The sequence below is a fragment of the Symsagittifera roscoffensis genome, chromosome 6 (assembly GCF_963678635.1).
Source record: "Symsagittifera roscoffensis chromosome 6, txSymRosc1.1, whole genome shotgun sequence".
In the NCBI taxonomy this organism is placed as follows: domain Eukaryota; kingdom Metazoa; phylum Xenacoelomorpha; order Acoela; family Convolutidae; genus Symsagittifera; species Symsagittifera roscoffensis.
The window spans coordinates 40,833,777-40,847,778 of NC_087067.1; the positions used below are offsets into that span (position 1 = coordinate 40,833,777).

General features: G+C 35.5%; 2 protein-coding genes across 3 annotated transcripts in view; both read left to right on the top strand.

Moving 5' to 3' along the window:
* The window catches only part of LOC134848160 (kinesin-like protein KIF11-B), a 286,740-nt gene that overhangs the window by 124,147 nt on the left and 148,591 nt on the right, over window positions 1-14,002 (top strand). The gene's annotated exons all lie outside the window — the stretch shown is intronic.
* Window positions 391-12,047, top strand: LOC134848745 (myosin heavy chain kinase D-like). Its single transcript, XM_063866257.1, has 5 exons — window positions 391-440; window positions 1,103-1,121; window positions 1,324-1,530; window positions 11,134-11,340; window positions 11,868-12,047. The coding sequence occupies exons 1-5, from the start codon at window positions 391-393 to the stop codon at window positions 12,045-12,047; spliced, it is 663 nt and encodes a 220-aa protein (XP_063722327.1).

A 14,002-nucleotide genomic window follows, 5' to 3' on the forward strand; every position in this document is an offset into this window, starting at 1 on the left:
TATGAGAAAATCAAATCAAAATGGCTCTTAAATTCTGTTTTCTACAGTGTTTATACAAAAATTAGGTGGTCTCTTTGCTACATAGCCTAGAACTAGTCCTTTTTGTTACTTCACAAATTAGATCATAATGCGCAATCAAAACAGGTTTTCATTTTAAGCGAGAGCTCAACTATTGGGTAATTTTCAGCCTTGAAACAGAAAAAAATTTATGGCTTCTAGGATTTGCACCAACTGCACAAAGTTCAGTGAGAATGGGAAATTCACCGAGCAATCATGTGACTGATTGGAGTATAAACAAGTGCACTTGCTGTGATCAGTCGTACTGGGTAGTATTTGAACGCAATTATTTCGCAAAGGGTGCTTGTCGATGGGCGTTCCGAGGTACATATTATGGCCAGGGAGAGCATGAGGGCCGCAAATGCGTCACCAAAGTTTTCCAAGTAAGTAATTTTAGGCTAGGAGGGATGCTGTTTGCACATAAGTATGTGGCAGCTACAAAAGTTTGTGTTATGGAAAACGAAATGCTATAAAATTTTTAGGGTTTTGAATTTAAAATTTATAATTTTTAAAAAAAATTACACAAGACGAAATACCAGTTTCGAGTTTCATCCAGAAGATCTACTGGTTCAATGACTTCATTGCCGAAAGTTCGAATGTATTCATGCATTTTGAAAAATCGACTTAAGCAGTGTACACTATTGGATTATTTTTTATGATTACTCTATCGAGCAGCGTGGTATATTAATACGAACCTATTTTTTTCTAACTGTCTTAATCTAATTTTCAAATAAAAGTTTTCATTAAAAGTTGACGTATTTGGTGGCACTTTGCTATCGATCTGTAGCATTGGAAATTTCATGGGATCTGTTATCTGCTTTTTTGTGGCTAGTGTTTGTTATTATTAAGCATTCGTGGCTGAGTGGTTGGTTCGTGAGACTCATAACCTCTAGTCTCGATCGGTCTAAAAGCCAATACAAGACGTAGCCGAACTCTTACAAATTCGATGTTATTTCTATGTTAAAACAAAAAAAGATTAAAATGTATTTCTATGTGTAATAATTTCGGCTAAGTTTGAATTACTTACTAATTGAATACTCTTCAGTGAACCGGCGCCTCATCTGGTATATCGAATTTTACATCTCAATTATATATTTTTTTCAAGTTTACTGGACGTTAAGCGTAAATATAATCATATAACTTCTGTTGCATAAGTTTTTGGAAAAATTATTTGGTTTCAACTTTAACTCAGTTGCCTTAGTTTTAGTTTTTTTTCAAATTGAAACGTACTATAAAATAAAAAGAAAAACTTATTTCTGCTTTAAGTCAACAACTGCCAAAAAGTACGACAACTGGGTGCCGGACATCAAAGCATCTGAACAAGCACAGAGAATGGCAAGAAGTTTCAACCAAGAGCATCCGACCAGTCGTCCCGTTCACTTCATAATACCTATTATCTGCAAGATGAAAGAAATTGGGTATAAAAAGGGCAAACTATTCAAGGACGAAGACAAGAGATACGTGAAGAAATTGGCACGAAACTCAAAATGCTTTCTGAATCAAACAAGTATACAAAATTTTGCTGCATTTTAACTAAATGTTTTTTTTAAACCGAATCTACTCTGCATAAGCAAATTAGAGAGTAACATTTAAGGATAAATTATCGGGGTTGGCAGATAAAATCAAAAAAAATATTTTTTTATCACGAAAAATTGGATTTTGTCAATTTTATAAATAAAAGTTGAAACTTTATATTGAAAAAAATTTGTCAAGTGAAACCAGGGAAGCTTGAATAAAGGACCGTTCACCTGAGTTTTGGTATAGAATACTATTGACTAATTTTTCTAACTCATGGGCAGTTTCAAATAAAATACAATTGTTTTTACAAATACGACAATAACAAAAAAATTCTGAAATTATTCCAAAAAAATTGTCAGTAAAATCAAATGGCGACAAAATTGCAGAGGGAAGCTTCAAAAAGTAGTTAAAAGAATAGACAAAAAACAAAATCTTTCGCTGGCAAAACAATAGTTTTTCAGTTATTCAAGTGAGTTGAATTAGGTATTTTGTTGGTATTTGTCAAGTTTTGATCACATATAGTAGTTCTCAGCATTTTGGAATCGAAAACTTCTCTAAAACAGGAATTGATTGCCGTGGAACCATTCTTGGAAGGCGAGTACAAAAAAATCAACTCGAACAACGGACTAGTCATGGAATTTTCTGAAGCGCTTGCAGCGTTTTCCCACTTCACTTTTATCGCATCGGGTGGACAGTTTGTCGTTTGCGACTTGCAAGGGGTCCAAAACTACGTTTCGAGTTAAAATATTTAAAGCATTCAAATCACAATGTATCTACTCAATTTTCAAGAAAAACTGTCAGATAAAAATCGATAGCTTAAAAGTTAACTTCAAGTGACAACAAAAATTAGAACAAAAGTGAACAAAGAAAATGCGTTGACTGCCGTTGAGTCACCATGTCGAAAAAAGAAACTTTGATAAAAATGTATCAAATTTATTCAAATTTATTAAAAAATTACAACTTTTACCCCTAAAAATATTGTGAAATCAATTCGAAACTTAGGTTCGCAATGAAGACAGCTACTATCTTACGGACCCTGCAATTTGCTCGCGCAGACAAGAATATGGAACAACGGATCTCGGAGTAACGGGTATGGCTCAGTTCTTTGATAGACACCAATGTAGTCAAATATGCAAATCCTTCGAAAGGCCGGATTTCGAAAACAGCTACATCGTTACGGGATTGCAGCCTAAAAGGGGCTCAAGCTACACCTTTGAACTGACTAAGGCTCATATAAAAGCGAATAAGGACTTCAAAGATAAAATTACTCTCCCTACTATTGGCGAATAAGCTCTCTTTTATATGAACATTTATAGATGTTTGACTAGTCCAAAGAAAACCGTAATGCCTAAAGTTGAATATAATTTTTCTTGACACCAATTTGAATATCATATCAAAAAAGGAGTGAAATAAATAAAAAAAGATCAAATCACTCTGTCCAAATTACCCAATTGAGCTATTTTTAAACCATCATCAACGGTTAATTATCTGTTGAACTTTCATTGCTGGGCATATATATTTTAAAGTATACTGAAGTCATAATTGTGAACTGCTGCTATTAACCAACCCGGGTTGAAGTTGCATTGCAACTCAGAAATATATCATTGCTATTGCATTGTTTTGACATGTTTCAGGGATGTGCCAGCACAAATACATATATTTACTCTGTTTTAACCATGTTAATTTTTTTATCCTTAATTTTTGAAATCATTGATGTGAAATCTATTTTATCAATGTTTAGATACATTGACGTGACATCAATGAAACATCTATGTCACATCCATATTTGAACGACCGAGTTTGATTTTGTACGAAATTTCGATTTGATTTCAAAGTTTTGCTACGTGTCGTTAAAGACAATTAAAATAGCCTTTCAGTATAGAAACTGCTAGAAACCACGAACACAAGATGTTTTTCTTACACACAGCTGAAAGTAATCTAAAACCCAGTTTTTTTTCTGCAAAAAAGTAGAAAAAGTTTTGGCCCTCTCCCCTAAGGGTGTGAAGAAACTAAGACGGGTCACCGGGCAAGTATATCAGGGCCTTGGTGTTTCACTGTATCTAAGTTTAGCCTTTTCGAAGCTGAATGTCACGAGTAGTATTGTATCGTGTCCCGGATCCTAAGGAGGGGGGGGGGGGGGGTCCTTCCTAAGGGGGGGGGGGGGTCCTCACGTAAAGCAAAATCCTAGGAAAGGGGTCCTCAATTTTTTGGAGGACCCTCATCCTAGGATTTTGTAAACGAAAGAGATTTTCCACCCAAAAAGCAGAAGACCCCCTACTTAGGATCTTGCTAAGTTTAGCTTAACAACAAGGGACACGATACAAAAATCTTTCTAATTCCAAATTTTGGGGTCCTAATTATTGGTCCTGATTAATTATATGAATCATATTAATTGTTATGTTTGTTTAGGGTAAATGAACTTTCGACCTAGTTGAAATTTGTTAGTGAACGGGGAATTGACTTTTATGGTATATAATAAAAATTCGCCGGCCATTTTGGCAGCGTAGCTTAACTGTTGGCAGCAGTAATTAATTCCTTAACTTGACCTAAATTTTATGGTGAAAAGGCAGTAAATTGAAATTACTCTCAAAAGGCGGCGGCCGTTTCTGGGCAAAATATACCAAATGATAAATTTGACAAATTTTGAAATAAGAAAAATGAAGTTAGAGGGAACTTGGTGTACTGAAGATATTGATAATGAACATTTACAATTAAGAGTGTTTTCAACCGCAGAAAAAAACTCATTTTTCAAATTTAGTAATGAACGCTACGTCGTCTTCCTCGAAAGGGCAAAGGAAATTTCAAAGAAAGAATACGAGTTAATTTTCAAAGAACAATTTTATTTGAGTGAGCTTCAACAAATCTCTTGGTGCATTTCTACAAAACAAAAGTATGGTACTGTGAGCGATTTGAATCTTGCTGATTATGAAAACGTATTCGACTATTCGTTTGATTTTACCTCAAAAAGGGTTGATAAAGACTTGGAGAGAAAAATCCGTCTATGTTTCAACAAGCTATCAAAATACAAAAAACTTCCGGTGGTTTATTTAATTATTTACCACCGTTATCTTAATGAGACTAAATGGTATTTGCAAGGTCACTTTTATTTCCACTGGCATTTACTAGAATGCTAGGCGAGAAATCAGTTGTGCGTGACGTGGAAGGCTTTCGTTACAAGAAAAACGCCTTTGTGGTTAAAGAATTAGCAATAACAACTTCAGACTACAGCGATCGACTCATTTTCCTACCTCCAGTGAATTTCAATATACTACCAAAGCTTCAACAAAAAGCTTACAACTGGTTAACAATTTATTTACACGGTCTCCATTGGGAAAACGGTGATTATCTTTATATAAACTTGAATCAAATACTTCAGAGTTTTGTGCTGAGAAATCCCGGTGCCGTTTTTTACGCTAAAGGAAAAGAAAAGACAGAATTTTTGGCCAAGTACTTGGACCGAAAGATTGAAAACCTAGATGATTTGGGCTGTCCTCGGGTTGAAAACTTATATTTTAAAAATTATCCAAGTTGCAATAAACATATTCCACATTACAACTCCAGGAATCATTGTGCCCTGAAGAAAACCAAGGTTTTTTATGATTGGTTGAAAAATGAACAACAGCGAGAGATCAGCGAAAGTGGAGACATACTCATCACCAAATTCAATGCTTTGTGCGTGGATGACTCCAGAGGGTGATATTAAAATTTCATTAACGAGAATAGAGCGTATTGATTGCAGTGGCCAAATTGTTCAGAGGAAGGAGCAAATAATATTTTCCGAAGAAGAGTTGTCTACGTTGAAGAGGTTTTTTCCAGTTATTGATCAATTTGTATACTTCCAGAGATTCAAGTTTATCAGAAATGTTAGCCAGCAAGCGAGGAGTATATCTTCCCGAACTAGTCTTAGTACCCAAACGTCAGCCAGGAGTTCAGATGGATCTAAACAGCAGTGAATTGCCAGATGAGATTAAGACGATTGTGAAAGAGGATACTGTGAAGAAAATAATGTACTACAAAAAAACTGCAAATATCCCAGCAAACTTTGTTTTAGAAATGCATGACATAAATGATAGAGATTTCACACGTTATGAAATTTTTTGCTGTTCTCAAAAGTAATTTAATTTTTTACAATCTTCATTCACAGAGAGAAAAAGTCTAACACAGTCTGTAGAATAAATAGTTTCTCAAATGTCAGAAGCAACAACAGCAGTAGATGAACCTGACGCAACATTAGTAACAGAGTTTGTTTATAACGAGACGAACAGTGAAAAAAAATCATGGAAGTTTTGTAACAATGTAACTTTGCCAAGGTCTGAAGTAGTTTTTGTTGCGCAAATGGTAGTAATTCTAATTTTACTAACCTTCTGCATTCTCAAACTTTCTTTCACTAAATTAAGTTGCGAAGAAACGTCAGTTTGGTTCTCGATTTTATCAGGCTTGGTTGGTTACGTACTACCAAATCCAAGAATATGAATAAAGTGATTGATACTTCGACAAGAATTTTTATGGCGATAGTGGGACCTTCAGGATCCGGGAAAACTGAGTTAATTTTGAAATTTCTGATGGGAAATACTTTTTACCCTAAATTTGGAACCGTTCTATATCTTTACAAAGAGATGCAACCTGCATTCTCAGTAAAAGTGTCTTCTCGCGAAGTGAATGTGGAGTTCATGAAATTCGACGGATTCGAATCTGTGAGAAAATTAGAAAATGTTCTTCTAGTTTTCGATGATTCATGTGAAGACATCTATAATGACAAGGAATTTGTTAGGTTAGCGACAGCGGGTAGACATAGAGGGATAGATGTAATTTATGTTAAGCATAACTTGTTTCAACAAAGTCGATGGTCGCGTACGATTGATTTGAACACTTCACACATCATTCTGTTCAAATCGCCTCGCGACGTTCAGCAACTAGATCTTTTAGGAAGACAATTGAATGTATCAAAATTTTTGAGAAACTGTTACGAATTAGCTACCAGAGACTCTTTTGGACATCTTCTAATCAACTTGGACCCCCGTACATCAGATTGTTTGAGATATTGTTGAAATATCACACCACCTGGGCCAACAGTTTTTTATTTACCCTTATCTGAAGCAGAAACTACTCCAATCACAAATGAAAAAGAAAAACTTATCTATTCTGCGGCATATGGTACAACTGAAACCTGACCAGCTAAGAAGATTAATTAGAAAAACTTCAAATCGTGAGATCATAACACTTATTTGTGAATGTTTGCTCAATGTAGTCAATGGAAACGTACCCGTTAAAATCGCAAACATCGAACGATTCGAGACAGCATACAAATACTTAATAACTCCAAAAACCAGTGTTGTCAAAAAACGTGCGATTATTTTGAGTAAAGAAGGCTTCCATTTAGTTCGACAAATACTTTATTTTTGTTTCAAGTACCTCACAACTTAATGATGACTGCTGAAGAATTCATTTTAATTCCGAAACACTTATATGTTAAAGAGCAGCCACATGCTGCACGTGTTCTTCATGATAATAATATTAAACATAAAAATGCTCAACTGTCCTATCTTAACCGGCTTAGACCCCAATTACCTCCACAGACTAGTAAGACTACTGCAACGAAGGAAACATTTACGGATAATGTTGAGCCCCAACAAGAACAGCTTAAACTGTTAACGGACGATGAAGAAGTACCGGTCGAACGTGTTAAAGACGAAATACTAGAAGAGAAACACAATAGACAGACCGAAAGCATTTTAGCACAGTTACAAGTTTTAGAAGACAAAAAATTTGTTAGAGCAAAAACCGTACTTGAAATCATAGAAAATTCAGAAAGAGTAACCATAAACCGTGACAATGAGGTGATATATGTAGATAAAGTACCAACAGGACTTAAAGCTACAATATTTTTATACGACATACAACAACCAACGAAAAAATTACACAATCCGGCGTTCATTAACATTTTAACTGCTCTCAACTTGAATGAAAACCTGGTAATAAATCGAAATGCCAAACACGCGGTTCAGTCAGCGCCTATTAACGCTCAAGAGAAACGAGAACCCGGACTCTCAAGAACCCGCTCAACGTCGCCCACTTGGCAGGAAAAAAGTAGTGCAAACCTTAAGAGAAGTAAAAAACACAAACGAAAAAGTCTCAGCGGTAATAGAAAAACCCAAAACCAAAAACGTGAAAAAGAGTCAGAAGAAGGCTCTGACTCATACGGAACGCCCCATAACGATTCAGATTCTCCAACGTCAGAAAAGACGAAGGCGCAAACAAAACAATGGGAAAATTACCAAGATTGAAGAAAAATTGTTGAAAACTAAATACAGTGACAAAGGTCCCGCGTTATTTGGTAGTGTGATCAACTTGATAAAAGCAAGCAATTTGTCGCGAAAGAAAGTTAAACATTTCCTTCATACTGAACCTGCTCACACGAAATATCGAACTGTGATCCGAAAAACGCCGCGACTCAAGGTCATAGTTTACGATATCGACGAAATCTGGTCATTAGATCTGGCCTTTGTTGATAAACTTGCCCAGTACAACCATGATGTTAAGTATCTGCTTGTTGCAGTTGACTGCATGTCCCGCTATCTCAGAATGCAACCCTTGAAATCAAAGTATGCTACTACAACAGCAGAAGCGTTCAAACTAATGATAACGACAAAACAACCGGAAAAAGTATGGGTGGACAAGGGCACAGAGTTTAAAGGGTCCTTCGAAGCATTATGTAAAAAGAAAGGCATAAACACATATAGCACAGAGAGCGAGAAAACGTCCGCATTCGCTGAGAGAAATATCCGTTCCTTGAAAAATCTTATTTATAAGTACTTGGAGGATAAATGGACTTACTCATACATTGACAAATTGCAAGATTTTGTCAATGCAATTATTTCGAGAACAAATCGTGTCACAAATCTTGCACCAAATAAAGTAACTAAAACAGATGTTCCTCGCCTGATTTCATTAAGAGCAGAACAGTCTTTGAAGTTAGTTTGACGTCCAAAGCTTTATGTTGGTGATTATGTTAGACTTGCCAAAGTAGACATACGTTTTCGCAAGGGTTACAAACAATCGTTCACCGATGAAGTGTTTGAAGTTTTTGACATACCAACACGAAATCCCCCAACATACAATTTGATTGATTCTAACAGAGAACCGATTGAGGGAAAATTTTACGAGTCTGAACTGATTCGCTTTCTGGAGAAGGACAATCATGACTGAGGGCACTTCCGACAGCCTTTTCACCCATAATGTTCCCCCTTCCTTCACAATTACCCTAGTTTCATCTGCATCAATGAACGTTTTTAAAGATAACACTCTGGCCAACTTCAAAAATCTCCTGAGTGAAGAAATAAATTTGCAAGGTGAATGGAGAGTAGCAGTTACAGAAATTACCTTCCCTACTCAGATAAACAACGTAACTGACAACAACATTGTGTACTACAAAAAAGATCGGGTTATAGCAAGCATGAAAGTTGAGAAAGACAAGATCTCCAGACCTTACCTTGGAGAAACAGCAAAAATAACAAAAGGAGAATATACGAGCATTGATCAAATACTGGACGAGATTCGTCGAAAGACAGAATTAGAGAAATTGGATTACGTAATAGATCCAATAACCAAACATCTTTCCTTATGGCTGCATTATTGGGAAGGTATAACTTTTTCAAGCCCGCAAATTCCTAGTCTACTTGGATTCAAAGGCGTCAGAGATGGAACTGGTTATCATATAGGTTACAAACAAGGAAGCACGAAACATAGCACATTCTCTACCCAAGATCTTATTGCTGACTATCCCGTTGATGTATGCGCTGGTACTCAGCTTATGTTTATTTATCTGGACATAATTCATTATCAAATAGTCGGAGACACAAAAGCACCCCTTTTACGAGTCATTGATACAAATCGTCGAGTGAAAAACGGTTACGCATGTACAATTGAACCGAATCATCGTAAAGTGTTTAGTAATTTGGATTTTAAAAAACTTTTGGTCAATAATATTTCCAATATTTCTGTGAACTTGCGCACAGAAACTGGAGGACTTGTTCCTTTCGCTGGAGGGGGAAAAGTTGTTCTGACTTTGAAATTTCAAAAGTTTAGCAATTGATCAAAATGGATTCATATTACCACAACCAAGCAAACCTACCACATTTCTCGGGGCATTATAGACAACGAGGCAGTGGCTTCGGTGCATTAGCGTTTCGACGGAGGTTGAAGGAGTTTTTAAAATTATGACTGCGGTAAAACTAATTATGAGAAAATCAAATCAAAATGGCTCTTAAATTCTGTTTTCTACAGTGTTTATACAAAAATTAGGTGGTCTCTTTGCTACATAGCCTAGAACTAGTCCTTTTTGTTACTTCACAAATTAGATCATAATGCGCAATCAAAACAGGTTTTCATTTTAAGCGAGAGCTCAACTATTGGGTAATTTTCAGCCTTGAAACAGAAAAAAATTTATGGTTTCTAGGATTTGCACCAACTGCACAAAGTTCAGTGAGAATGGGAAATTCACCGAGCAATCATGTGACTGATTGGAGTATAAACAAGTGCACTTGCTGTGATCAGTCGTACTGGGTAGTATTTGAACGCAATTATTTCGCAAAGGGTGCTTGTCGATGGGCGTTCCGAGGTACATATTATGGCCAGGGAGAGCATGAGGGCCGCAAATGCGTCACCAAAGTTTTCCAAGTAAGTAATTTTAGGCTAGGAGGGATGCTGTTTGCACATAAGTATGTGGCAGCTACAAAAGTTTGTGTTATGGAAAACGAAATGCTATAAAATTTTTAGGGTTTTGAATTTAAAATTTATAATTTTTAAAAAAATTACACAAGACGAAATACCAGTTTCGAGTTTCATCCAGAAGATCTACTGGTTCAATGACTTCATTGCCGAAAGTTCGAATGTATTCATGCATTTTGAAAAATCGACTTAAGCAGTGTACACTATTGGATTATTTTTTATGATTACTCTATCGAGCAGCGTGGTATATTAATACGAACCTATTTTTTTCTAACTGTCTTAATCTAATTTTCAAATAAAAGTTTTCATTAAAAGTTGACGTATTTGGTGGCACTTTGCTATCGATCTGTAGCATTGGAAATTTCATGGGATCTGTTATCTGCTTTTTTGTGGCTAGTGTTTGTTATTATTAAGCATTCGTGGCTGAGTGGTTGGTTCGTGAGACTCATAACCTCTAGTCTCGATCGGTCTAAAAGCCAATACAAGACGTAGCCGAACTCTTACAAATTCGATGTTATTTCTATGTTAAAACAAAAAAAGATTAAAATGTATTTCTATGTGTAATAATTTCGGCTAAGTTTGAATTACTTACTAATTGAATACTCTTCAGTGAACCGGCGCCTCATCTGGTATATCGAATTTTACATCTCAATTATATATTTTTTTCAAGTTTACTGGACGTTAAGCGTAAATATAATCATATAACTTCTGTTGCATAAGTTTTTGGAAAAATTATTTGGTTTCAACTTTAACTCAGTTGCCTTAGTTTTAGTTTTTTTTCAAATTGAAACGTACTATAAAATAAAAAGAAAAACTTATTTCTGCTTTAAGTCAACAACTGCCAAAAAGTACGACAACTGGGTGCCGGACATCAAAGCATCTGAACAAGCACAGAGAATGGCAAGAAGTTTCAACCAAGAGCATCCGACCAGTCGTCCCGTTCACTTCATAATACCTATTATCTGCAAGATGAAAGAAATTGGGTATAAAAAGGGCAAACTATTCAAGGACGAAGACAAGAGATACGTGAAGAAATTGGCACGAAACTCAAAATGCTTTCTGAATCAAACAAGTATACAAAATTTTGCTGCATTTTAACTAAATGTTTTTTTTTAAACCGAATCTACTCTGCATAAGCAAATTAGAGAGTAACATTTAAGGATAAATTATCGGGGTTGGCAGATAAAATCAAAAAAAAATATTTTTTTATCACGAAAAATTGGATTCTATACCTGAGTTTTGGTATAGAATACTATTGACTAATTTTTCTAACTCATGGGCAGTTTCAAATAAAATACAATTGTTTTTACAAATACGACAATAACAAAAAAATTCTGAAATTATTCCAAAAAAATTGTCAGTAAAATCAAATGGCGACAAAATTGCAGAGGGAAGCTTCAAAAAGTAGTTAAAAGAATAGACAAAAAACAAAATCTTTCGCTGGCAAAACAATAGTTTTTCAGTTATTCAAGTGAGTTGAATTAGGTATTTTGTTGGTATTTGTCAAGTTTTGATCACATAGAGTAGTTCTCAGCTTTTTGGAATCGAAAACTTCTCTAAAACAGGAATTGATTGCCGTGGAACCATTCTTGGAAGGCGAGTACAAAAAAATCAACTCGAACAACGGACTAGTCATGGAATTTTCTGAAGCGCTTGCAGCGTTTTCCCACTTCACTTTTATCGCATCGGGTGGACAGTTTGTCGTTTGCGACTTGCAAGGGGTCCAAAACTACGTTTCGAGTTAAAATATTTAAAGCATTCAAATCACAATGTATCTACTCAATTTTCAAGAAAAACTGTCAGATAAAAATCGATAGCTTAAAAGTTAACTTCAAGTGACAACAAAAATTAGAACAAAAGTGAACAAAGAAAATGCGTTGACTGCCGTTGAGTCACCATGTCGAAAAAAGAAACTTTGATAAAAATGTATCAAATTTATTCAAATTTATTAAAAAATTACAACTTTTACCCCTAAAAATATTGTGAAATCAATTCGAAACTTAGGTTCGCAATGAAGACAGCTACTATCTTACGGACCCTGCAATTTGCTCGCGCAGACAAGAATATGGAACAACGGATCTCGGAGTAACGGGTATGGCTCAGTTCTTTGATAGACACCAATGTAGTCAAATATGCAAATCCTTCGAAAGGCCGGATTTCGAAAACAGCTACATCGTTACGGGATTGCAGCCTAAAAGGGGCTCAAGCTACACCTTTGAACTGACTAAGGCTCATATAAAAGCGAATAAGGACTTCAAAGATAAAATTACTCTCCCTACTATTGGCGAATAAGCTCTCTTTTATATGAACTTTTATAGATGTTTGACTAGTCCAAAGAAAACCGTAATGCCTAAAGTTGAATATAATTTTTCTTGACACCAATTTGAATATCATATCAAAAAAGGAGTGAAATAAATAAAAAAAGATCAAATCACGCTGTCCAAATTACCCAATTGAGCTATTTTTAAACCATCATCAACGGTTAATTATCTGTTGAACTTTCATTGCTGGGCATATATATTTTAAAGTATACTGAAGTCATAATTGTGAACTGCTGCTATTAACCAACCCGGGTTGAAGTTGCATTGCAACTCAGAAATATATCATTGCTATTGCATTGTTTTGACATGTTTCAGGGATGTGCCAGCACAAATACATATATTTACTCTGTTTTAACCATGTTAATTTTTTTATCCTTAATTTTTGAAATCATTGATGTGAAATCTATTTTATCAATGTTTAGATACATTGACGTGACATCAATGAAACATCTATGTCACATCCATATTTGAACGACCGAGTTTGATTTTGTACGAAATTTCGATTTGATTTCAAAGTTTTGCTACGTGTCGTTAAAGACAATTAAAATAGCCTTTCAGTATAGAAACTGCTAGAAACCACGAACACAAGATGTTTTTCTTACACACAGCTGAAAGTAATCTAAAACCCAGTTTTTTTTCTGCAAAAAAGTAGAAAAAGTTTTGGCCCTCTCCCCTAAGGGTGTGAAGAAACTAAGACGGGTCACCGGGCAAGTATATCAGGGCCTTGGTGTTTCACTGTATCTAAGTTTAGCCTTTTCGAAGCTGAATGTCACGAGTAGTATTGTATCGTGTCCCGGATCCTAAGGAGGGGGGGGGGGGGTCCTTCCTAAGGGGGGGGGGGGGTCCTCACGTAAAGCAAAATCCTAGGAAAGGGGTCCTTAATTTTTTGGAGGACCCTCATCCTAGGATTTTGTAAACGAAAGAGATTTTCCACCCAAAAAGCAGAAGACCCCTTACTTAGGATCTTGCTAAGTTTAGCTTAACAACAAGGGACACGATACAAAAATCTTTCTAATTCCAAATTTTGGGGTCCTAATTATTGGTCCTGATTAATTATATGAATCATATTAATTGTTATGTTTGTTTAGGGTAAATGAACTTTCGACCTAGTTGAAATTTGTTAGTGAACGGGGAATTGACTTTTATGGTATATAATAAAAATTCGCCGGCCATTTTGGCAGCGTAGCTTAACTGTTGGCAGCAGTAATTAATTCCTTAACTTGACCTAAATTTTATGGTGAAAAGGCAGTAAATTGAAATTACTCTCAAAAGGCGGCGGCCGTTTCTGGGCAAAATATACCAAATGATAAATTTGACAAATTTTGAAATAAGAAAAATGAAGTTAGAGGGAACTTGGTTTACTGAAGATATTGATAATG

Bases quoted from the DNA above. Each gene is read 5' to 3' on its own strand.
- LOC134848745 (XM_063866257.1), top strand. From the start codon at position 391: ATGGCCAGGGAGAGCATGAGGGCCGCAAATGCGTCACCAAAGTTTTCC. The intron at 1,531-11,133 runs GCACGAAACTCA...TTCTGCTTTAAG, and splicing joins AGAGATACGTGAAGAAATTG to TCAACAACTGCCAAAAAGTA. The intron at 11,341-11,867 runs GCACGAAACTCA...TCTCTAAAACAG, and splicing joins AGAGATACGTGAAGAAATTG to GAATTGATTGCCGTGGAACC.